At 40.9% G+C, this 26,705-nt stretch overlaps 1 protein-coding gene across 3 annotated transcripts in view; it reads left to right on the top strand.

Moving 5' to 3' along the window:
• phactr3a (phosphatase and actin regulator 3a) overlaps positions 1-26,705 on the top strand; it is a 34,570-nt gene that overhangs the window by 5,682 nt on the left and 2,183 nt on the right. The window contains exons 2-7 of one of the 3 annotated variants that reach the window (XM_085261129.1): positions 16,304-16,465; positions 17,966-18,133; positions 18,952-19,167; positions 21,357-21,585; positions 21,832-22,082; positions 22,745-22,898. In XM_085261129.1, coding sequence (XP_085117255.1) covers positions 16,304-16,465; positions 17,966-18,133; positions 18,952-19,167; positions 21,357-21,585; positions 21,832-22,082; positions 22,745-22,898 — 1,180 coding nt within the window. Of the gene's footprint in view, positions 1-16,300; positions 16,466-17,965; positions 18,134-18,951; positions 19,168-21,356; positions 21,586-21,831; positions 22,083-22,744; positions 22,899-26,705 lie in introns of all 3 variants that reach the window. The other 2 variants (XM_085261130.1, XM_085261128.1) reach the window with 2 other exon arrangements.

Here is a 26,705-nt window from a genome sequence, read left to right as displayed (position 1 = left end):
ATGTTTGTGTCTGTGTGTGCCTGTTTGTCTGTGTCTATATGTCAGGTCGGGTCTTACACTCCACCTCTCTGGGAACTCCCAGGCCCTCCAAAGGCCTATCTCCCCTCACCACACTCCCTGCCGGTAACTGATGCCCTCAGGGGTTGGTGTGTTGGTGGTTCTTGGTGTCCGGGGCTGGGCGCTCAGGTATGTACCAACTCACTCCTGGTGACTACTTGGCGGGGCCTGGTGCCTGTTGCTCGGTCAGGCCTCTTCTGGGGCAAAGGGGGCAGAGCCGGCGGGCACGCCACTGCAGCCCCCTCTGGCTTCTGCTCCGTGGCTACTGGGTGACCCCTCATCTGGGGCTCTCCTCAGCTCTTCCCAGGAGGGTGGCACGGATGCCCCTCCGGTGGTCCTCCTTGGGCTCTCGCACTCTGGGGCCTCTGGATGTCTGGGGCCTGGATCTCCTCCATGCCTGCTTCATGCCCTGGGGGACAGGGCTATGGCTCTCTACATCCTCTAGCAGACCATTACACGGGGAAACCTTTTGAATACAAGCGCGCTGATCCACACAGGTGTGCACACGGGTGTTCACTGTTCATAGACATAAACTACACCTTTATTGGCTGCTATTTCCAAGCACATTGTGCGCTGTCGGTCCTGCTTGCTATACAACAACATTCAATATTTAGTATTTACTGCTGTTTACACTTAGGTAGATTAACGTGATGGTGTTGTGTTTAGTATGTTGCTCTGTTTTGTTTTTTTTTGCTTGTTTTCTCTTCTTTTTCTCTCAACAGGTGATTCAGGAGATTTTTTTCTCTTCTTTCTCTTTTTAAGTGCCCTTTCTCACTGTCCCTCTTCCCTTCTGTTTTTCTTTTCCTTCATCTTTCTTTCTCCCTTTCCTATCCCTCAGTCATGTCTGTCCCGTCTGTAACAACTGAAAATAAAATAAAATAAATAATAACAACAAAGGTCGATCAAATGGACCGATACGGCAAGGCCATGATGATCCATTTGGCAAAGTAAATCCATTCAAAGAATGAGACATAATTAGATTTTCAAAGAAACATCTACAGAATGATAGCGGTTCTTGAGATCCATCTTTGTCAAATAATAATTCAACTGACATGGATCTAATGGCATCAAATCTGTGTAAATAAAACCACGGGAAAAATTCCAACCAGACTGCACTGAGCATAAAGTAAAGATCAGATGTGGGAACATCAAAGTCGGGAGCTGTTTTTTACTTACAGTGGCAACATCCACCTGTTGAAAGAAACTTTGTACATCAGAAATCCGAAGACCTGTGGCCCTCACAAAGATTTCACTATAAATCCCTATGGAGGGGGGAAAAAAAGCTTTGCTGCCTTAAACACAGAAAACTCTCAGGCTCTCAGCACAGTCACTGTAGAAACCATGGGCTTCAAATATTCAAATCTTTTCCACCAGTTTTAAAATTAAAATAATGATTCTTACTATCATGAATTACTATCATTAACATTTAGTATTGGGTATCATTAAGGATGGGAATTCATAAGAATTTAGCGATTGCGACTCCGTTATCAGAGTCACCTATCGATTCTCTTTGGGATATCATTAGCTCGGCTTTGAGAGTCAACACAATCTCTAAGCAGAATATCAAAGACATTACATCTGTTCACATTAATGTATGCTGTGTGGTCTGATATTTGCGCAGGTATTTCCCCTCTTTGTTGTGATCAGTGTTGGGGTCATTACTCAAGAAAGTAACTCAACACAAATCCCTATCCCAACAAGGACACACACATGATCTTTCTCTTAGTAGAACACAAAGCTGACAGCAAAAAGCAAAGATGAAAACCAGCAAAAAGACACTTTAAAACAATTGCCACAGTGATTCTACTGAAACATGAGTTTATTACCTGTTAAAGTTCAGGGCCTGGTTGCTGGGCTGGGGTCAGCCTTTACTGAGCTTTATCAGCACTCTGGGTTCTTGGCTAGCTTAGTCTTAGCTTGCTGTTTGGCTAGCTTAGTGTTAGCATGCTGTCTGTGCAGGTGCTTGCGAAGTGCTGACGTTATGTTAGCAACATAATGCAGCTGTTTCTGTCCTAGATGCAGTTTACACTTTACCATCACGCTCTTGTCCATGTGTAAGATAAAAATAAAAGTAATGTCCATAATGGCTACCAAGAACCGGTTCTCAATTCCCATCCCTAGGTATCATATCACTCAACACTGCCGCTTAAAAAACTGAGAAGTCTATTAGTCATTTAGTCTCTTCGTGTTAAAAAACGGTGATGATGGGATCTCATGCTTATACCAAGTCATCACAGTATACCAACTAAATTCATTGCTTTTTCTCCTTCAAACCAAATCAGGCCACAAAAAAGTCATGTTAGCCTTATGTAAAAGAAAAAAAAGTCCTTTCTTCATTTGGAACCAAAATGAACACTGTGCTAACAATTCTGTCACATTTAGGATCCACAACTGCTGAGTGGTGAGCTAAGGAGATATGTTGCATGCAGATGCTTTGTTGAGCTCTGCTCTCCATAGATGCCTTTACAGTCTCCCAGTTCCCCCCGAAAATGGAGCGCATTAAATGACGACAGCAGCAGAAGTCCTACATCATGCATGCTCCCTGTGGATGCGGGAGCAGATTAGGCATTTGACAATGTTTGAGCCATGTGTTAGTGCGGCTGTTGTTTGGGCCATGTGTTGCTACGGCTGACACCCGTGCGCCTGTGTGGTTTTTTTTGGCAATTCAATCCATGTATGCATTCATTTGCAGAAGATGTAGCAGGTTTGCGCAGACGTGGAAAGAAAAAAAATCACAGTGTGTGCTAGAAAAGACAGTCACCCTTTTGAGAACAAAGAGTCGAAAAGCCCCGTGCACCTATCAGAGACCCCAGGGTAAAGGCAGCATGTGATGGAGCTATTAAGCCTCTAAAGGCCGGGGTTAAATTGAGTTCAGGAAGTTGCATGCACTATGTTGTGAAGGGTAAAAAATTTAAGAGAGAGAACTCCTTTTGGCATCGACTCTGTGGAGCAGTGGAAATACATTTCACAAGAAAGCAGAAAAAGGAAAAAAAATGCCGGGGAGAAAAGGAGAAGGAGGCTAAACTAGTGAGGCAGAGAGGAGATGGAGGAGAGAGAAAGAAAGGAGGAGGTGGCAGCTTTTATTGAAAGAAAGCCAAGATGTTATCCTAATTGCAAACTGGCCACAGCGAGATGATGGATAGGCTGTAAGAGACCAGTTGCAGGCAGTGACTGTGTGGCTCTGGCTGGAAGACCTCTACAGCGTTCCACAGATCCTATACAGACCCTATACAGACCCTAAAGTGATGCAGTTAAACCAAGAATGCTGATATGCCAGATTTTTTTTCCTCTATCATTTTCCTCATTGATAATTACCTCAGATGTTTAAGCCAATTTAGTTAATTGAACTGTTCCTTTTAGTTAAATGTTCATTTCGACAAACATAAAAATGAACTTGCAAAGACTTCAAGGCAAGGCAAGGCAAGGCAAGTTTATTTGTATAGCACAATTCAACAACAAGGTGATTCAAAGTGCTTTACAGAGACATTAGAAACAAGAACAAATAAAAAGCATGATTTAAAATTGATTAAAACAAGCAAATAAACTAACTAACTAATTAACAAACAAACAAACAAAACAGTATATAAAATCAGAACAGATAAAATCAGAACAGTAGATAAAATCAGTAGTTAAAAGTAAGTTTTGAAATTTAAGCTTAAAAGTGTGGATTTGGTGCTTTATTCAAATGCAGCTGAGAACAGGTGAGTCTTCAACCTGGATTTAAATAAACTGAGTGTTTCAGCTGATCTGAGGCTTTCTGGGAGTTTGTTCCAGATATAAGGAGCATAAAAGCTGAATGCAGCTTCTCCGTGTCTGGTTCTGACTCTGGGAACTGATAAAAGACCGGATCCAGATGACCTGAGGGATCTGGAAGGTTCATACTGGGTCAGGAGGTCATTGATGTATTTTGGTCCTAAACCATTCAGAGCTTTATAGACCAGTATCAGAACTTTAAAGTCTATCCTCTGACGGACAGGCAGCCAGTGTAAGGACCTCAGAGCTGGACTGATGTGGTCCACTTTTTTGGTCTTAGTGAGGACTCGAGCAGCAGAGTTCTGAATGAGCTGTAGTTGTCTGACTGATTTTTTAGGTAGACCTGTAAAGATGCTGTTACAGTAATCAAGCCTACTAAAGATGAATGCATGGACTAGTTTTTCCAGGTCCTGTTGAGACATCAGATCTTTTATCCTTGATATATTCTTGAGGTGATAGTAAGCTGACTTTGTTATTGTCTTAATGTGTTTTTCTAAGTTTAGGTCTGCATCCATCACTACACCCAAATTTCTCGCCTGGTTTGTGATTTTTAGATGTATAGATTGAAGTTCTCTGGTGACCTGTAATCGTTTTTCTTTGGCGCCAAAGACTATTACTTCAGTTTTGTTTTTGTTTAGCTGGAGAAAATTGTGGCACAACCAGTCATTAATTTCCTCAATGCATTTACCAAGAGCCTGTACAGGGCCTCGGTCTCCTGGTGACATTGTGATATATATTTGTGTGTCATCTGCATAGCTGTGGTAGTTTATTTTGTTGTTGTTTATAATCTGTGCCAGTGGGAGCATGTAGATGTTAAACAGAGGGGGTCCCAAGATGGAACCTTGGGGAACTCCACATGTGATACTTGTCTGCTCAGATGTGAAGTTACCTATTGATACAAAGTATTTCCTGTTTTCTAAGTATGTTTTGAACCAGTTTAGTACAGTTCCTGAAAGACCTGTCCAGTTCTCCAGTCGTTTGAGTAATATGTTGTGGTCAACTGTATCAAATGCTGCACTGAGATCCAGTAAAACTAGGACTGACATTTTTCCGCTGTCTGTATTCAGACATATGTCATTAAACACTTTGGTCAGAGCGGTTTCAGTGCTGTGGTTCTGTCTAAAACCTGACTGGAAGGCATCGTAGCAATTATTCTGTTTTAAGAAGTAACTGAGCTGTTGAACTTCAAAAGCTTTTGACAGAATTTATTAAATCTAGTTACAGTTACTTGTCTGGAAACTCTTTGCCAGTATGTTCAGTTATCAAGCTCGAAAATCAAAAATGTAATTTAGGTTTCATCTTTCTTCAGGACTGCGGCTAATGGTTCTCATCACTGATCTTAATCTATTTTTCAATCATTTTTTTAAATGAATAAAATTTAACAAAACACTAAAAATCATTCTCATTGTTGCTTCCCAGAGCCCACAATGGCAAATATAAAGTTGATTGTTTAGTGTGAGAAGCCACTGAAAACCTAAAAACATTTATATTAAAGACACAAAATAAGAGGAGTGTCGGGTTTAAGGCTTTATAAATGTTTATATTGTCTCATCAATTGATAATTGATTGATGTGGTGAACTTGAAACTTCTCTGCTTTGAGGAATGATCAGTAGTAGTAACGTGGACATGCGTCACCCCTGATAGAGGATAAAAGTGAAGATCTATTGGACTACTCATCAGTCAGATCTGTTCTTTTAAAAGTCTGTCTCACACTGTTGTCAGCCATGTCAGGAAGTGAGTGATTAAATTGTTAGGGTGTCCCTTTTAAGTAACACTGGATGACACAAAAAAGAAAGCTGCTCTATAAAGTCTTGTCTGGCTTGTTTCAGCATCACTGAATTGGCAGCATTCACATCAGAGCCCCCTCTCTCTCTTACACACACGCAGACATAAAGTCATGCATTGCACCCGTCACACCTGCTCATATCCCCAGCTTCTTTCTTCCCTATCAAATTTGCCAGACTCAGTCTGAGATCAGTGAAGTGAGAAGAGGCGAGTCCTGGGCCCCGTCAGCAACACAAAAAAGCTCTTGTCTGTGACAGAGAAGCACAGAAAGCAGAAAGAAACTAAGCACATGTGATGGAGTAGGGAAGTACAAAGATAAACTAAAAGTAGGTAAAGCTCGTGTACCTAACACAATGGAGGTATGATGTTATGGCAAAGTGACAGACATTGAACCACCACAGAGAGGAGGGAAAGTGGTTTGAGGCTGTTTGATAGCCACTTACAGTACAGCATTATTGAACACTCTCTGCCAGGGCCACTCAGGAGATGGTAAATTAAATGCATAGCCAGATCAGATAACTGTACTAGAAGGAATACAGTCATAAAAAGAAAATGAATTAAAGCATTTCATTGTGCTGTCAGTCAGACAGTGAGTGAGTATAAAAAAAGCGAGTGGAGGTTAGAGAGTCTGACTGTATGTTTATCCACTTTGGTACTTTGGTTCACAGGTTACTCGCTTTTCCGTTTGTCACTTTTTAATACCACGGTGTTGAACTTTACCTTGTTTCTGTGATGGGCTTTAATACAAACACATAAACATACCAGATGAAACACAAAATGAAAGTTTCATAAGTCAATGATTAGTCTTTATAATTTGTTTTAAATTGGGCTAAAGCTAAAGAAGATCCCATTTATACTCTGTTTTGAGTTCGAGTGAACAAAAAGTTTCACACATTTATTTATACTGAGGTTATCTGTCAGGGATTGAGGTAAATTCAAGTTTTGGTTATTTTGAAAAGGTTTGAAGTTCAGAAACTGCACCCTGTGACTTTGAGCAAAGCCGTATATATAAGTGACACTCACGCAGTCAAAATCCAACATATTTACTATTTTCTATTCCGTACTGTGACAACTTTTTGGAGTGTGTAAATTAACTACTTGAGAAGCCGCTCAGGTCTGCACCCTCGCATTGGGAAGCCATCTAAATGTAGACGTAACTACGATGACATGTAATCTAGCTGATAGTGACAGTAGACGTCACGCCTTAAACGTCTACCTTCTAGAAATTTCCAAAGCCCATGGTTACACATTTTCTAGCCAATCGTCATCATGAATGAAAATATCAGCAGCCCAAAGCAGCATGAGCAGTTTATAGTTTAGCGCTTATGCGTGATCATAATTGTTGTCATTATTGACTGATGAGTCTCGCAAAACTGTCATTTCCATCTATGACACAGAAAGGTTTAATCGGTTAGTCAACTGGCAGGCGTTTATTCTGGCAAACTGATTAAATAAGAAAAAAAAATGGAAATCATTTGTTGAGTGACAGCTGAAAACAAGGCTTTCTACTTTTGTTACAGTGTTAGTGATTTTGACGGGATAGCGGTGACTAATTTTCAGACTAAGAATTCAAACTGTCAAACAGTATGATGCAAAAAGACAAATGGCGAGAGATCTCAAACTTGACTCTGATGTATTACACCAGGGTGAGTTTCAGCACCACGGACAGAGCCAGTCTTTGCATTGCGGCAGGCTGCTGAACTGAGCAGAGCCGTGTTCTGTGTGCTGGTAAGTCTGTCCTGGATCTCAAATGCTTTGACTCAACTGAGCCCTTGATCTGCTGGGAAAGAAGCCCAGCATGTTTTTGTTTTTTTTACCAGTTTTTCTTTCTTTCCTCTTTTTTAAAATTTTATATATATACTTTTTGCAGCGACACATTAATGAGGAAAGCACATTGTGCAGTTTGAGGCACAAATTCCACTTAATGTAATCATCGGATACATCTACAGTTTGCAAGCCAAAAGCTCAAATCCAATCCCATTAAAACTACTATTAGAACTGTGGCCAGCCCAGTACGGTGACTTGGCTGTTATTGATAACTGAGTGGCTTCTAGCAATTTCTTAATAAACACAGATTCGTCATTGAGCCCACACCTTTTTTAGCTACCAGATACAGTAATGCCTTTTTTACACCACCACAGCGTCCCTGTGGCACAGAGCAACTGCTGTGAAGCTTGTGTGATCACACTAATGAATGTGTTTCAGTAACTGGACAAAATCTTTTGTTGACAATTTTCCTATGTTGCCAGTCCCATACAACTCTCTGACCAGACTGTACTGCAGATTTGATTACTTTTTGCTACAACCATGCTGCTTTTTTCTTCTTGTATTATATCATAGGAAATTTAGAAACTATCTTTCTATATGGTGAGCCTGCAAAACAAAACAACCCATGAAATCTTCTCAAAAACCAAGAAAGGAGTAGAGGTTTAATCTGCTAAGGTTATAGGGTTGCTGTTTAATTATTATTTTAATGTGCATATTTCATACCCTCATCTCTCTCTTCACAACCAAAAGGCAATGCATTTATTGAATCTTGTGCCCTTGAATAGTTTTCCATAACATGCATGAGATGATTGTTGACATGGCTATTTCTTGGAATAATGAAAAATGTGAACATGTCTGGCCTGTTTAAGTAGTCCATATGTCCATGGCAAATGGGGCTACAGGACAGTTAGCGCATTGACTCGTGTCTGCACAATCTGTCGTCACAAAAAAGTGCTGTTTTTCTACTGTTGATCCTTTGCCTGCAAAACCCTTTATGAAGTCCAGGACATGGGATGTAAACCTGCTTTCCCATCAATAACATGGTAGGAAGTGTTGTATGTTTAATTTGGTTTTGTGCTTCCCTTGAAAAGTTGCTGCTTTGGGCAAACTATTGTATACTGTGGTTCCCTGTTCTGCTTTCCATTTAAGCCCAAACCATCCCACACACACACGAGGGGATCCAAATGCGAGGTGTATCCTTGCTGTGGAACGTGTTTGGAAATTACAGTGCTAACAGTGGTGAATTGTGCTGTTCCTCTGTGCACCTCCCATTGTCTTTCATGCTTGTGCTCTCCTCCCAGCAGAGCAATGAGAGCCCAGCGGAGACGGGCTAACAGCAAGTGCAGATAGAAAAACTTTGGGCTCTCCATCTCAATGACACACTCGACATGCTTTGTATTACATTTTCATGAACAGAGCCCAAATCTGTGGAAATAATGGCAATAAAGTTCACCCGCCTGTGTCTGCTGCTTGAGTTGCTAACTAACTGCACCTCCTCTGACACACCTGTGCAAAAACTTTTGTGGCGAAAAGTGTTACATCATTGAGTAAGCGATTACTCAAGTTATTGTTCAAGTTTGCGTAAAGCACTTGAGAGACGCACTCTGTACTGAAACTGTGATCTTTTTAAACACGAGTCTTTCTAAACGCAAGGCTGCCTGTGAATTTGAGGCATTCAGCAGGAAGGGGAAGTTTAATTTTATAATTAAATAATCACCCTGTGAAGAGGAAAGTCTTTTCCAAGCAGCACTTATGAAGATGTAAAAGGAGCTAAAGGAGTCAATATGAATCTCCCAGTTTGTTAGATTAATGTGGTAGACTGAAGGAGCAGCCCAAGGTGCAAAGGGTGAACCAAGACTTCCATTACGTGATTGGAGGGAAGCTTTCTGAACACTGAAGTGACGTTTCTTGGGATCGGTATAGGGAACGTGGCCCAAAACTTAAATATGAATGTGAAGCATGCCTGGATGGGTTCTCTTCCTTTATTTGGTAGTTCTCTGGAGTGAAGGTTGGCATGAAATTTTCTGAGGCTCCCCCTGTTGTGTGGGCAACAGGAAACACACTTTTAGCAGGGACATTTCCAGCCCACTGGGTGGATGCGATAGATACATGGAGGTTTTCACAGTCAAAGATAGCCTGGTTTGTTTTTTTGGGTTGCAGTTTCTACATTCTCTCTAACTTTACTCCTCAGTGACAACAAATATGTTCAAGCTTGATGATTGTCAGTGTATGTTGTGTCATTTGCTTGTGTTCTCAGAACATGGGACACAGTTTCAAAGGCGTGTTATAGTGATACAATATTTTAGTAAAGTTTTCAGCCCTGTGTACACTGATTTTATTGGAAATGCTCAGCTACACAGCAGAGTCTCAGATACTGTTAAAATGAACTAGGCATCACTGACACACATCGCTTTTGAGGCTCCAAGCTGAATCCACATAACCCTGATGATGTCACTAGGAGTCTTTATTTTCACACTTGACAAAGGTTCCTGTGGGACAATTAAAAGACGATATATGACAGAGTTTATGCTTAGTAGTCCTAACACTGAGGGAATGCACCTTTATTTAAAGGGTTTTTTTTAATAATATAATGTCACACAGATATTAGCATATACTCACTGGTAATCAGACGCGACAGGGAACCTTACAGCAATCAGCACCAAAATGCCAGTACGTTTGTGCCCGGTCTAACATCTGTGCGCCTGATAGCGCTCGTGTAAATCTAAACAGATGGAAGTAGAAACAGTGAAAACAGAGGAGCAGCCTTTCATCAGAAAGTGAAAATAAACTAAACTCTTAGTTCCTTGTTGATGATGCAGCAACGGCTTACAAGCAAAGCCACCCACCAGTCCCCATTCTCAGCTCTAACATATGGTAATAAAGAAGGGCCTCGGGCATTTTCTATTGGCTCCCGGACTCACTGACATCATTTCGCTCGCTTGATGCCCACACGCTGGTGTTTCACACTTTGGCTATAATTGCTTTGATGATCTAGAGACTTGACCTTTGCAGCTTTGCACCACGATACCCCGTTTCCCCAGACACGTTATATTCCCAAACAAGTTACAGTACACCACATACGCGTCAGACTGACGCTTTTATCTAATTAAACCTTTAGGCCAGAACTTATTTACCAGGGTTAAAATGGATCAATCAGTAGAGCATAAACATGCTAAAAATTTATTAGTTGGTAAAAATGAGAATACTGCTTCTTAGATATGGCTTTCATTACGGAAATGATGACTCTGTCATGTCTAATGAAGTGTATTGTATGAAAAATGAAAAAGGGCAAACAAGGAAAGAAGATAACAAAGACATGACCTCTGTGTCCTTAGTGGTGGTCGGGGTGCAAAATGTGCTCACTGTTGAAGCTATCGGCAAAACAAGAATGCTGTTTTGATCATTTCTAAATGTATTATTTAGTACTGCTGTAGGTCAATCAGGAGGATACTAATGTTGTAAATCTGCACATTGTGCCATTTCCTTTGAGTCAGGGGTCAATGTAGACGCAAAATATGTTTCTTAGAATAAAGAGAGCTAAGAAATAATCTGTCTGTGGCATGCCTGGGGAAGCATGAATAGAGTCATCTTCTGGACATGTTCATAATTCTTTCCTTTTTTCCTCTTTAAGTATAGCTGACCGCTGCCATTCTTGGTCTCAGCCTTTCCCTCTCATTCACACTCTGGTCATTGTATGTTGCTTCAGCCCTTCTGCTCCTCACTTTCTCCCTGCGAGATGATAGCTGTGTGCCCTGACTGTGGCCGGGCCCCTGAGGCAGAGGGGCTACAAACAGATGGCAGCACAGTTGTAAAGCCAGGGGGGTAAAGCGATGAGGTTAGCTGGCGTGGTAAGGAGGTGCTCCATTCAAGGGCACACTGTCCGTTCACAATGAGACTCTGTATGGTCTGCAGGGATGATAGACACCAAGGGGGAGGTTTGATGTATGTGATAAGGCCAGTGAAGCTCACATATATTATAGCTGTGTGGTGACAACCAATGCTAAAGATTTGGTTCTGAGATGTTCACAGTATTTTGAGCAGTGTACTAATGAGAGTCATAATGTTTCAATCATAAACATGCCAACATACTAAAATGCAGACTATCAAGTTTTTCTAATTAAAATAGCATTTGGTGGGGCAGGTATTGGGCCTTTAGTCATTGTATTGTACACTCAAAGGACTCTTTTTTAAGCACACGTGTTTAGCTTCTCATTAGTGCAAGTATTTAAACAGCCAATCACATGGCAGGAGCATTTATGCATGTAGACATGGTCAAGACAACCTGTTTAAGTTATAATTGAGAATCAGAAATGGGGAAGAAACTTGATTTAAGCGACTTTGAATGTTGTTGGTTCTAGTCAGGTTAGTCTGAGTGTTTCAGAAGCTGCTGATCTACTGGGATTTTCATGCACAACCATGTCTGGGATTTACAGAGGAAAAAAAATTCTAGTGAGCAGCAGTTCTCGGGGTGAAAAGTTCTTGTTGATGTTGGCGGTCAAAGGAGAATGACTAGACTGCTTTGAGGTTATAGGAAGGCAAATATAACAAAAATAACCACTTACAACCAAGGTATGCAGAACAGCATCCCTGAATGCACAACGCAGTGAACCCTTAGCACATCTGCTGCAGATATGTTACAGCAGCAGATGACCTTACCGGATACCTTTTGTTGCCTGGTCTGATGAGCCTCGAGTTCTGCTGGTAGTGTCAGCATTTACCGTCAGCAACATGAAAGCATGGATCTATCTTTCTTGAATGAACGGTTCAGGCTAGTGGTGGTTGTGTAATGGGTTCGGGGATATTATCTTGACATACTTTGGGTCAAAAATGGGCATCATTTAAATGTCACAGCTGACCTGGTTATTGTTGCTGACCACGTATATCCAATTATGAGCACAGTGTATCTATCTTCTGATGGATACATGGTAAAAAAAATTCTGATTCTGATGTAGTGTGGACCAACATTGTGTCCCAAATATTAGACACACACATTTTGCTGTTTGAGTTGTAACTTAAAATTGTAACATGATGGACAAACCGTATTTTCTCCCTCACTTCAAGGCCTTTTCAGCATTGGCATTCCAGGTTTAAACACCTGCCTGTAAAATAAGCAGTCTTAGCTGTAACGCAGTGAATTAACACAAACTATTATTGGCACAGTTTGATTCTTAGTTACTGTTGCCTTAATTGTGCAGTGCACTTCTATTTTGATTTGTGTCAGTGTCAGTGTCACTGAGTGAGCAGATCGGGTGTATTTAGCAAAGCAAGGCTTTGCCTCATGTAACCTCACTGCCGAAACTATGTCATTGATATTATCTTACTACCCAGAATGAATCAGTTTCATTCAATAGCTCACAAAAAGCTTCAGAGTTGTATTTATTGCTCACTGATGCTCTTTTGCTTCGTGGTTATCAGTGTGAGAGCATAACATTAAATGTTTGGGATTTATTTATAGTTGCACTTTAATTTTTTACTTTCTATTTTAAAATAATTGGTTCTTCTCAACTAGGGACTCTATATGTGTGTACACATAGAGGTGTGTGTGTGTGTGTGTGTGTGTGTGTGTGTGTGTGTGTGTGTGTGTGTGTGTGTGTGTGGGGGTGGGTGGGTGGGTGGGTGATATCTTTTGCTCCAGAATGTGCTGACAAACTGGTTAAGTGGGGTGTAGTCCCCAGTGGCACACTAAAGCGCTGTTTTTTAGTTTCCTTTCCAAGTGACATTATCATATTGCCTTCCTTTTCCCACTCCTAAATCATTTCTGAGTTCAGACTTCACTGATGCTGTTTAGAGTCTACCATTTGTAGGTTATATTTACCTGTACTCCTAAGGTCAGGAGGTTTATGAGATGCCGGCACATGATTGGAATTACACTGTGTGCAGCCTCGCGTTGAAGTTGCAGGCAGGCGCACAGCAAACGACTGACTGGTCCCCTGCATGAGCATGACACATGGATTTAATAAATCCTATTTACATTAGCATAGTAATTAAAATTGCGCATCATCCCCACACGGTGCATGTCGTCCATTCATGCTTATCTGACACACATTTCGATGCATTCCCATTCAGCGGATAAAGGAAATCTCAACGTGCACGCATGTGTTTTCACCTAATTCTCGCGCTTTCGCCAGACTCCTGTCATTTTCCCTGAATAACCACCCCCTCTATGAAAAATGAACAGTTACTTGATATGCATTATAAATAGCTGCTCTGTGATTGGACGAGGCCGGGTTCTACTGCAAGCTCTTCCGTATAGCAACAGACCCCCCTCTCCCCCCTCCCATCTCTTCTTTTCGCCTCTTCTTCTCCCTGGAATCCCCACCCCCCACCACCCCTCTCTCCTCCTCCCCTCATCTCCTTCCCTCTTTCAAAATGCAGACACATCTCGTCCTCCATGTGGCTTCACCATCTACCCACAATGCACTGGGTGCCGCCACTGGCTTTAGATGTGGCAGTGTCTGTATAGGGGGCTCCTCTCCCCTCTTCTCTCTCCTCCTCTCCTCTGCTTCGGCCTGACTCGCTCCTCCCCCGTCCACCCGGCACCCACTGCTGCGGCAGCATCTGGATGTGGTCGCCATAGCAACAGCAGCGGGCCTGACCCCACCTCCTCTCCCCTTCTCTTCTCTCTCCTCAAACACACACACACTCTCCCCCTAACGCAGACATACCCCTCCTACTCCCCCTCTCCTTCTCTTAAGCTTTTTTTCTCTCTCTCTGAGCGACTGGGTGCATTTCCTTCCAGCTTGACCTGGATTTTGCGTGCGGCACCACATTTGCAACGCTGCATGTGTGACAGTGGTGATGATGAGACGCCGAGATGGATGGTCAACTGACCTGTTTCCAGGAACTTTTAGGGACAAGATGCCAAACTAGAAATTTGCTTCTTTCATATGTCCCTCACCATTGCCTTTTTACGACCCCTGTTCTGTCAGTGTTCAGTTTTTAAATTTGTTCTTTTACTGTTTTTCTAACCTCCTTCTCTTCTTTTTCTTTTTTTATTGGTCTTCTCTTGCTTCTTATTCTCCTTATTTTGCCTCTCCTCTTCTATTTTCCTTCCCCCAACCACTGCCTGCTTTTCACTTTCTTCTCCCTACCCATGTGCTTCAAGAAAGAAGCAAGGGCTGCAAAAAAAAAAAGAGGGTTGAAACAGAGTCAGCTGTATCCACCCTCCTCCATCACTGTACTCCACATCACACCCTGAGCCACTCTCCAAATCCCCCCTCTTCCCCCCAAACCTCCTTTATCACAAATCCTTGCCTCCTCCTCAGCTGATTGTTTGAACAACGCTCCCGGCATTGCGAAGGCAGATATTGCTTCATTTTTGTCACAATGACGCATGTAGCTCTTAAACACGTAGCACATATAGCATATTTCTGCTTTCTTGGCTCTCTTTGTAAAAAATTGCAGGCAAGCCAGCAGCAATATGCGCACATGAATCTGTAGACCCACACTTTTCCAGACATGAGTCATAGCCGCCGCCGTTCATTCAAAATACAAACTTCCTTTAAGAAGGATGCGCAGAGCGCCACAGTCAATAGGGACAACTCATTTACCACAATAAATAAATCGTTACAGTCATGGACCGTGTCGATTGCTACCATATGTTTTAATTTGTTTCTAAAACTGTTTTTTTTTTTTATCTTTTAAAAATTAGATGTTTGTTTGTTTGTTTCATTCAGTATCATTTTTTGCTTGCAGAACTCAACACAAACACACAAGCACATGGTTCACCAGCCTCAGACACAATGTAAACAGACAAGAGTCTACATAGTATTAAAGTATCATGTCTTTATAGGACGATCAAGACAAAATACAGATGTACAAAATACAAATGAAGCATTTTTTTAAAATGCAACTGAAATATATAAAATCAAAGGAAAATGTGCTTGGTATAAATTAAATGTACACCATCCATCCATTCTCATTCATTTTCTCCTTATCAGGGTTGCGAGGGGTGCTGGAGCATATCCCAGCTACCATAGGGTGAGAGGCGGGGTACACCCTGGACAGATCGCCAATCTGACTCAGAGCTGACACAGAGAGAAAGAAACCATTCACACTCACAGTCACACCTATTGGTCAATTTAGAAAAACACCAATTGACCCAATCCTACTAACTGCATGAGGAAGCTGGAGTGCTTAGAGAGAACTCCACCCAGAAAGGCCACGGCCAGATGAGGCAACAGTGCTACCAAATGTACACCAATCAAGTTCATTTCACTTGACCATATCTTATAAAATGTAAAATTTTACACTGTACTTGTATAATAGAATTACATGGAAATTTTACATGTAATTAAATTAGGAGAAGCCTGTATTTTGGGTAGTAACAAAAAACATAATATACTGCATCTCAGCTGTATTTTGGACATTATGGAACATTTTGCAGGTATATACATACAGTGTGAGATACAACAAGTGACATATCAACATGAAGCACAGGAGTGGTTAAAAGGCATCTGATACTATTGTTGTTTTTGGGAAAAGAGCAAAACTGGCACACCTGTTGGTCTTTGGGGAAATGCTTCTTTTGTAGTTTTGTGAGGCTGTCTGTGTCTCTGTGCTTTCATATTTTGCCATATCTTGGACTGTGAGAGAGATTTATTTTGATGCATGACGTACGGCTGGGTGGGAGGGGATTCACAGGGAAATAGCAGCCATCAGGGAGCGTGCCTTGATCAAATTAGTCTTTCTAATTCAATCTGTTCACAGCACTTGGACTCTATCATGGTTTATTCACTAAGGTGAGCATACTAATTGGGCCCTTGCTCCTCTCTTTCCCTCTCTCTCTCTGTTTCATCTCTCACCTCCACCCCTTTTCCCCTTTGACTTTTCTTTGCCTTCTTTTTTTCTGTTTCATTCACCTTCAAATCCCCACCCACTCTGTCCTCAACTCATTTCGCTTGCTGTAAAACCTCTCCACCCTCTGTCATCATGCAGTAGATGTGGTGGACCAGCAGAGGGTGCTGAGGACCGGTTGCTTGGTGACTGGGGTGCACACACCGCCAATCCGACGTAACAGCAAGCTGGCCACCCTGGGGCGCATCTTCAAGCCCTGGAAGTGGAGGAAAAAGAAAAACGAGAAGCTCAAGCAGAGTTCCACAGGTAAGATGAGAACATGTGTTTGTATTTCCAGGTTTCGTACACGATGAAACCTGCAAAAAATGCATAATTTTTTATTTTTTTTATTTAAGCCACATAGATGAGAAGCACAACATGGTTCATACTAAGGAAAGACCTGATACATGTCTTTTAATCTTACTCTCACTGAATCAGATGATTGTTATAAGAGCAAAGCTGTAGGTGTGACATAATGTCAATTAGAATATTTTTTCTTGCATTGCATCACATATCAAAGTTGAATGTTTTAAACTATGTTTCAGTGTTTCGCATCAATAATCTCCTGTTTTTTACATCATATTTTTTACTTTCACATTTCAGTTAGTCACAGTGGTAAACATCAGATGTTGTTATTAGAAAACATATTACCAGAGTCCCCAAAGACTTGTAGCCATCTGGCTGGAATATTTTGCCTGCTGTACAAGAGAAAGGATTTTAAACTTTTTCATAATTGAATATATTGATTTGTTAGTAGAGTTATAGTTTCTATCTTTTAAAATCATTCATTTTAGTTTCGTTTTTATTACTCTCAATATTTGTTCAAGTCTCTTTTTAATAACACGGACAAGAATTTTTCAGCGGCCAGTTAAAAGTTCAGGGCAGACATTACAATTATAAACACTTTATGAAAGCAAATCACTTACAGTCATGTAGACATCCCGGTCTTACAACAATCCCAAAAGCTAAATACAAAATGTATAAAATTTCATTTATTAAACAATATTTAATATTTATTATATTTTGATTTATTATTTCTAAATTTTAAAAAAATTGATACCCACTTTTAATTTTATTTAACTATTTTAAACTTCTTTTTCCGTTTCCTTAAAAAAAGTTAATTATAAACATTGTATTTTGTTTTAAAATATAAGCAGAGTGAGCAAAATCTGTATAGGGCAAATTAATAGCTGCATGACAACCATCTTCAAATTTCGAGGCTAAAATGTAATGGCTACGATATCAGATTGCTGCTGCTGCAAAAATGCATTTAATGTTTATTTTCTATTAATTTTATTAATTTTTTTTTTTTTAGATGCGATCATAATGTTAGGATCCACTCAAAGTATACGGACCTTAATATTGATTTATCCCGAGTCACCTTGTGTGTCTACTTTTAAAAGCAGCATAATATTTGCTGAAGACAAGACTAAATGTGATGGCCTTGCTGTAATGGAGACTGATGTTGAATGAAGGTGACAGAAAGAGTGAATGTCATTTAGGGAAATCACAGTTGGTCACATCAGAGGTGTGCAGCAGTGTTTTTCAGCCCATCCTGCTGATAACTGCTCTCTGATAACTGTTCTTATCTGGACACAATGTCCAGTTAAGAGCTGCAATCTGATTGGTTATTCTATAAATTCAAAGCTAATTTGGAAGAACTTAAAAACGAATTCTATCTAGCTTTATATCACGTGTGTGTATTCTTATGGGTGAACTACTCTCACCAACAAATGAACTACATTCAGTTTCATTCTCCATTCACAGATGTAGCATTATCGAGTGGCCTTCTATGCCACGACCCAAACTCCACCACCCAAGGCTGCTGCTCCGATGGTGCGGTCTTACTTGGAGGATTTGGGGGACCATTGAATCCAAACCTCACAGTAAGCAGTGTGGAATACCTTGGTCCTGAGGAGGAGCATCCCCCTTCAGGTAGGACAATCTCCTGCTGTACTCAATGAAAACTAATCAATGGATATTATGGAACTGCAAAAGCAACAGATGAGGGGGAAATGGATTTGTGAAGTGGACGTGGCTGGATGTCTTTAACCCAGCATCAAAAGATCAATATGGTATAATGTTGCCGCAATTTGATAAAATGCTGTTTGGAGGGAAAAACGAAAGGAAGAGAGGAACTTTATTTTGTTACTTTCTCGCAAAAGCTCACAAATGTATGTTGACTTTAGAATTAAATTATTGGTTTATGTATTGCAAGATATCATAAGGAAAGCCTTGAGTTGGATGTAAACATTTTGCAATGCAAGTGTAATCCACTGTGCTGGCTTTCTCAAATGAAACTGAGATGCTTGTTTATGAACCCGTTTTTGGCACTTTGTACCAGTAGAGGGCAGCAAAGGCAAAGGGATTTTAATCGTCATGCTCGGCTGGAATAATTACAAAACTAGGGAATTTGTGAATGCTTGGATGTGTTTGGAACTGGTGCAGCAAATAAGTACATTTTGTTAATTTTTTAAAGAGAGGCTTTGGCAGATTTTAAGTGTCAAGTTTTTAAATCAGGCGGAAACTGAGGAATTTTCATTTACTTTGTATTTAGCCAAAGTAAATGAGAGTTTGCATGGTTTCACCACACATATTAAGTATGATTTCTCTGTAACAAAAGTCCATAAACGAGCTGTCTCCAGCTTTTGGAATCAATCAAAATGACATTTTATAGATTATGTGCTGTGAAACTCTTTGATTGAGACTATTTGAATAAATGCCTTTTTCCCTCCTTCTTTAATGTTCTTCAGTAGCCGCTCCTTTCCAAGACTGTGATCGGGTGGAGGAAAATGTGCGACTACAGGAGGAGGAGGGAAATGAGGAGGTGCACCCTGCAGGGGATTTACCTGAGGGACTGCAAGACATGGGAGAACAGATGGAAGAGAGATCAGAGGAAGAGATTCCTCCAGGAACTTCCCCACCACAAGTACCTCCAAAACTTTTGCCCCAGCTGAGTACTGGAGATGGTGAGTGCTGAGTAAATAACTGTCATTTTCATCCACATGTAGTGGCGTGAAAACATATTTACCCTCTTCTTGATTTCAGAATTTGTTTTAGATGATCAAATACATTTTAATATTAGACAAATATACCCTGAGCAAATACAAAATGCAGTTTTTAAAGGATAATTTAATTTATTAAGGGAGAAAGGCGATCCAGCCTGTGTGAAAAAGTAATTGCCCCCTAAACAACCTTTGTTGCAAGAACTGCAGCAATCGAGCATTTGCGACAACTACTAGTCTCTCACGGTGGAGTGGAGCATTTAGCCACGTTGGAGGGTTTTTGGGTGGCTTGTTTAAGGTCATGCCAAAGCATCTCAATCTGATTTAAATCTGGACTTTGACTAGGTCAGTGTTTTTTGAGCCATCCAGAGGTACACTGGTGTGTTTCAGGTCATTGTCCTGCTGCATAGCCCAAAGTGTTTTAGCCTCAGGGCATGAACCGATGGCTGGATATTCTCCTTCAGGATTTCCTGTACAGAACAGAGTTCATGGTTCCATCCATTAGAACAAGTCATCCAGGTCCTGAAGCAGCAAAGCCGCCCCAGACCATCACTCTACCACCCCCATGTTTGAATACTGTTATGATGTTCTTTTTATGAAATGCTGTCATAGGTTCACACCAGATTTTACTGAAAAAATAATTCAAAAAGTTCAGCTTTTGTCTCATCAGCCCAGAGAATATTTTCCCAAAAGTCCTAGGGGATCATCGAGATGTTTTCAGCAAATGTGAGACGAGCCTTTGTGTTCTTTTTGGGCAGCACTGGTTTTTTCCTCAGCACACTTTTGCCAGTTTTGCCTATTTTCTTATTGTTGAATCGTGAATACTGACATTAACTAAGGCAAGTGAGGCCTGCAGGTCTTCAGATGTTGTTGTGGGTTGTTTTGTGACCTTCCGCATAAGTTGTCGATGGGCTTTTGAAGTAATTTTGGTAGGCTAGTCACTCCTGGGAAGGTTCTCCACTGTTCCAGGTTTTCTCCATTTGTGGATCATGCCTCTCAATGGAATCCCAAAGCCTTAGAAATAACATTGTAACCCTTTTCAGTCTGATGGATGTCAATTACTTTCTCATCTGTTTCCAGATCACAGCATGATGGGTTGCTTTTTGAAGTCTTTTAGCCAACCTCACTTTGTCAGACATGTTCTATTTAAGTGATTTCTCGATTCAGCAGGTCAGGGTATGGCTCATATTTTTAGTATTTACTTAAGTTATATTTGTCTAATATTAAAATATAAAAATTGTTTGGTGATCTGAAACATTCAAGTGCAACAAATATCCAGAAAATTATGAAAATAAGAAAGGGTGCAAATACTTTTTTGCAGCACTGTAAGAGCTGTATAAAGCATATCTCTATCTGAACTGTATGCTGGTAAATACAATTGAAGCAAGATAACAAGCAAAGACATTTATTTTTAATAAGTGTAAATGTGATGTGAATGTACCCTTTAGAGTCAACACAGTGCAATGCAATTAAACACCAATGGACTATTTTTGGAAGATGTGCTTGACAGTGTTTCCTCCACCATCAACACCACTCAGTGGTGGAGGAACTGTTTCCTTTCCTTAAGTAAAAGTACCAGTACCACAGTTATAAAATACTGCGTTAAAAGTAATAGTCCTAGATCTTTAAATTAAGTAGTAAGGCGTACTGAATTCAAACTTATACTTTTGTCATAAAATATAATTCCATACAAGAGAGGTGCTCACATTTACTGATGGTCAGTTAATCAAATGCATGTGACTAGCAAAACCTAGCTGCTACTTATATTAATCAGTAAAAGTGTTTTTCACACACTGCTTCTGGATTTATGCATGTATTGTGCAGCTTTTGGTAAATGAATAATAACACACTATACCTGCCTGCTAAGGACCATATGAATTTTTTATTATGTCCTGATAAATTAAACCTTAGCACTGAAAGAGAGTGTACTTTCTTTTTCACATCACTGTGTGGTTCAATAAAAACTGCAGAGCACAAATATCAATCTCATTTCTTTGCACGAAATCCTTGCAAAAACCTCATTTCCTTCACACACGCCATTCTCTTGTCATATTTAGCAGATGTCAAGAAATAAACAAATAATAGAGAAATAAAATAATATGCTAAAGATAGATAAGAAGACATTAATTAACCTGCTCATCTTCATTTGTCAGATTCAGGTCCTCTATCACTCCCTATTCATCTGCCCAACTCCTACCTCCCCAAGGAGCCTCTACCCAGGGCCACAGAAAGTCTGGCCTCAATGACCCTGCCACTAAGAGGGCCTCTGGCCAACCCCTCAGGGTCCCCACATCTAGGCAATATGATACACCCTCCCATGCCCCCTAGCTGCATAATGGAGGAACTGCAAAGAGCTTTCGCTTCTAAGAACAGACAGGAGAGGTGAGTCTGAAGTGAACCCATACAGCTGTTTACATGTGATTTTGCCTTTTACCATTGCCACTGGATTGCTACAGAGCTCTTTTGTTGGTTTATCACTATTCTACTACGTCAATTTATGACTTCATCGTAATATAGTCTGCGTCTAATATACTGTGATAGTATTTTGTAAATTATAATGGCCTATAATTTCCTCAACTAAAATGTTGCCTTTAAATCCACTGTCCACATCCGCATCATGTTCCTCAGTGTCCACGATGGGTGTGAGCAGGGCTCACCCCCACGGATGTGGTGCTCCGACGGACGGCTCTCTCGCTCCTGCAGCTCGGACAACCAACACACATCGTCTCTGGGGGGAAGTTGTGTGGGGTTTGGAGGGTCTGACTGGCCCAAGAAGGAGGCAGAGGAGAACAAGGAGAATGTGCGGCTGGACCAGTGCTTCTCCAACACCTCAGGCCTCCCCACCGACTTGGACGGCTGGAACGAGTCTGTTATCTCTGGTGGGTTGGCCAATGTAAAAGTGCATGCAGAGTTTGCACATTCTGGTTTTGAACAGGGTGCACTTGTTTTACAAATGAAACATTTACACTCAACGGGATGAAAGTCTTGCATTTGCATCAATTTTAGGATTTTTGAGTAAGCTTACACTCATTATGGGCACAAATGTTTTGCTCATTTCAGGCTTTTAATGATTTCATTTAATTGTTCTTTTCTAGAGTGGAGTGATTGTACAGTATACATCTTTAATCGCTTTAAAAACAAGAATTAGATGCACAAGTTTGAATTCATTTCTCTTTTTTTTCTAATCCACACTGTCCTGTTCCACTTGTTCTTATTCACATGTTGTGCATGATAAGGAGACATGAGGGCTTGGTTATTGGTGATAAGAAATACCTGAACACTTAATTTTCAAGTATGAACTTTACCATGTGTAATCCACTGTCTTATACTACACAGCAAAACACCCAACAAGTTTCTGCCCAAATATTTCCAAACGCCACTGTAAACAATTATCTGTTAGTGTGGAGGTTTGGATGAGATAAAGTAGCCATTGGCAGCCATTGTTAGGATATGAATAGGAAGAAATCCCTTACAAAGTTCTCCAAAGTTTAAAAATAAGTGACAGCGCTCTGTGTTTTAATGCTTGCATGCGTGGTTGTAGGCACACTTCCTCGCAGGCTAAGGAAGGAGTTGCTGGCTTTCAAACTACGAAACAGGCCCAGCAAGCAGGAGCTGGAAGACAGGAATATCTTCCCAGCAAGGAGTGATCAGGAGCGCCAGGAAATTCGCCAGCAGATTGAGATGAAACTCGCCAAGTAAGCTATGAAATATTCTTTTGACTGCTGTCTGTGGAGTATTAGTGATTAATTTGTCATAATACCTGCAACAAAACCTTGGTCATTTTAGAAAAAGCAGTTTAGGTTATGTAGGTTGCCTTGTGAAGATATCTTTTAACTCAGTAACATCAACTTTGCTGGGGGGTTTTAAAGCCATGGTTCCATATTAGTGTCGTGTAGTCTCCATGTAATTCATTATGTAACAATGCACTGTAAGCCCAAAAAACATCTGGGCAGTGTCTTTCCAGGGTAAACGTATATTCTTAATTGCCTGGGTTACACAACAGCTAAGAGTAGGTGGAGGTGTGAGATAAACAATGGCTCTAACTGGATTATCCGAGTCTTTTGCACAGACTTGATTTATCTTGCACAATCTGCTCAGATTGCTTATGTGTAGTTCTTTTTTTTTTCTTACTAAAGGTCAGTTCTTAGTTTTGGAATGTTTTGTTATGTTCTTAGTTTTAAACTTAGAAGTTACCCATTGTGGTAATAGTACATCTATTCAAACAAGGCCAAACTGAATAAAACAATTTAATATATTCCGCAGAATAAAAAATGTACCAGAAATTCTTAGATGCCTTTAAAAACTTGCCACTCTTCAGCTTTCTGGAATACAACGGGTACAGACAGACAGTTCTTCCAGGAAATGTCTCTGTACAAAAGCGCTGCCAGGACATTAATTTTTTTTTTCTTTTCTTTTCTAATGTAAGTGAGAAACTTGATGTTCAAAGACTAACAGCGGAGGTCTCGTGTCACAAGACTGGGGCTCTTTAACACAGCCGTATCAAACAGGGGCACGGCACAGTGTTGCATAACCCACTATGCAATAACTCCCAGCCAAGCGCAGAGTGCCAACCACACTTTCTAAAGAACAAGATCTACAGTCTGTCTGCGGGAGAACTAATAATACTCCCGCCTCCTCATTTTCTTAGATTTACTGGAGGAAAATATATTATTATTTGGGGGAGAGGAAAACAGGTTTAAAGCATTCTCGAGCAAAAACACTCTACTCAAAGGTGAGGATGGAGCATGGCTGTAGCTTACATAAGCGCTTCAGGGTCTATATTTCAAGACAGAGAAGTTCCACTTGTAGCACAGCGGTTGTTACATAAAGACGTATATACAGAGCACTGGCTTTTGCTGAACTACTCCTTCTTGATTTCATTTTGTAAAGAATTTAGACAACCATAAATCAAAGGAGCATCAGTGGGGATACCCAAAGCAGTCTTATTTGGGTGAACCTCTGCACTGCCCAGGTTTGTAGAATGATCTGGGTTCAATACAATTCATATGAGTTAAGCGGCAGAGAAAAAAAATCTACCTCTCTGTACTCATGCTGAATGATCATCCATCCTGTCAGTGATAAATGACCTTTCTATCTTTAGAATCGCACCACCTGGCACTTGTGCTGCAGTCATACTGTGCTGTTTCCAATCTTAGCTCCTGACACTGTTCAATAATGCATCTCCCCATGCGCTCCCTCCTCTCCATAAATGTCGGGGAGTTATAGCAGCAGAAATAATAGCAGGAGGGGGTGGGGGGTTTGCTACTGTACTTGAAACATGAAGGAAGCTTGGAATGGCCAATTTCGTCTCCTTGTTGCAGTTGGCAGCTGAAACAAAAGATCGAGCGCCTCCATCAACCACACGTGGGCGTTTCTATTGTTTTGATTTTTTTTGTATTCCTCCCCCGGCAGGCATAGTTTGGTTTTCTATTTTAACTCATTTTCCTGCGAACATCTCAACTCAAGTGTCTAATGGAGATCCCTAAACCGATGGGCGTTTATGCGTCATTGCAGTATTCTGGGGGATCCCTTTTAAACATCTTACTTCTTCTCGTTCAGAAAGCGGTGGGTGATGTAGCGTTACAGTTATGAGTCAGAGTGTGGATATTCAGGGTTCCCCAAAATATAAAATCTCCTCACTTGAGAGCAGAGGGGTAATGTAGCTTTCGTGATTCATACATCTCACAAGGAAATCTCATTTGCCCACCAAAATAGCATCCAATCTTGACAGTAATGTGTTATTTATTCAACTCACCCACAAAGACCAAAAAAATATAATTAAGGGGCTGTTTCTAAAAATAGCCACAGCTTCTGCATAAAGCGCATAGGGCTCTTTCTGGAGTAGTGAAATCCCCTCCCCTGTGTTACTAGGCAGAAGACAGAATTTGTGCAGGAAGACTGTATTGTCTTAAGGATACCAAGTATCGTTGCTAAGCAACAAGGCGATCAGGTCAATAATAGTGTGGCTGGTGGCATCCACTAGGGCATTGGAAGCGATATTCCTGTTCCATGTGTTTAAAATGTAATATCCTCGGAGCTGTGGGAACACTTTGTCTTTGTTTATCGAAGAGTCATGAGGCAAAGAAAAGCAGCACGTTGGGCTGTTTCCCCCCAATGAGGTTTTAAGATATTGGCATTCACACAAATATACATAAAAAAATTAAGTAAGGCTTAATAAATACATATGTGTGCATGTATATGTTTATAAAGATGGGATCCTCATATTCTGATGGAACAAAATGCTGTAATCATTGTAGACACCCTTCTGCTTTTTGTTCCATTTCTAATCACACGTCTCAGAGGAGACCTCACCAAGGGAGCCAAGCTATTGAATAATTCCTCATGCGACTCCACGTGCTGTGTCTGGTCACACGTGTTAATTAACAAAGACTTGTTGCTTGAATGTACTCATTATCCTATGCAGCGTTGAGTAAAAACACAGAGAGCATCTGAAAAAATAAAAATCACACACCAGATTTTTCCGCTATCTTTTTTTTCTGCCAGTTTTGTGTCCCTTAATTAAAAGGCATGTCAAGAAAATGAGTTTGCGCTTAATGCTCATTACACAGTGCAACAGAGACCTGCATAGTTTGTGCATGGATGGTGAAAACAGCTCTCTCACAGATGTGGTTTTCTATTGTATTAACAGACTTTTAGAATACAACAATTTAATTGGCTGCTATGTGCCCGTCTATCCAGCGATAAACATACAAAACCTCATTCAGCTCGTTCTATGTGACTTAACTTTGATCTGTTACAGAACAAGAACTATAAAGAGTCCAAATATTGGTTTGGTCAAAAGGATAAAGAGAGCCCTGCTGTGCTCTACCCTCTCTGTCCTTTCCACCTGTAGAGGTGCACTGTGATGTGTGCCGCACGCTGTCTGAAGCTGAGCCCTTTGTATAAATAATAAATGTCAGCAGCAGCAAAAGATATTGAACTTTGAAGACCTTTTGGGCTCTTTGATGGTGATGGGTCAGCATGTGGGAGCCTAAATTCAGTCATTTGAGCACCACCACTGAGAGATTGTATTATATCACAAAGTAAATTATGTTTTTTATAACAATATTTCCTCATTTAAAAAACAAAAACAAAATAGGAAAAACTGAATTCAACTGGTGCAACAAAGAGGGTGAGAGATGACTGTGGCAGTAGTCCAGCGCACATCAGGAGGAGGCTGGGGATGCCTTTAGCGAGAGCCCGCTATGCCCCGCCTCCATTAATTCGGCATGCAGTAACCAGGGAGACTGGGGGGAGTCGCGCACCAGCAGCTCATCACGACCCAGTTGAAAAGCGCGTGTAGCGAGTAGTAGAGAGGAGAGCCTTCACTGCTGCGGCGTTGTGCAGCAGATACTACCGCATCTGAGATGCAGCACACAGTACCCGAGAAATAATTAGCAGACTTCTCAAAATAATAATAACAACAACAAAAAAGGAGAATTAGCTTCGCTGATTGTTCCAGATGTGGGGAGCGCCTCCGCTGAAGTCTCACAGCCGCGGTT

The sequence above is a fragment of the Mchenga conophoros genome, linkage group LG20 (assembly GCF_057382185.1).
Source record: "Mchenga conophoros isolate Kocher_MC1m ecotype Shallow Benthic linkage group LG20, M_conophoros_male_GT1.1, whole genome shotgun sequence".
Classification (NCBI taxonomy): domain Eukaryota; kingdom Metazoa; phylum Chordata; class Actinopteri; order Cichliformes; family Cichlidae; genus Mchenga; species Mchenga conophoros.
The sequence above is the reverse complement of the archived record's forward strand: the minus strand, read 5'-3'. Positions and strand labels throughout refer to the sequence as shown.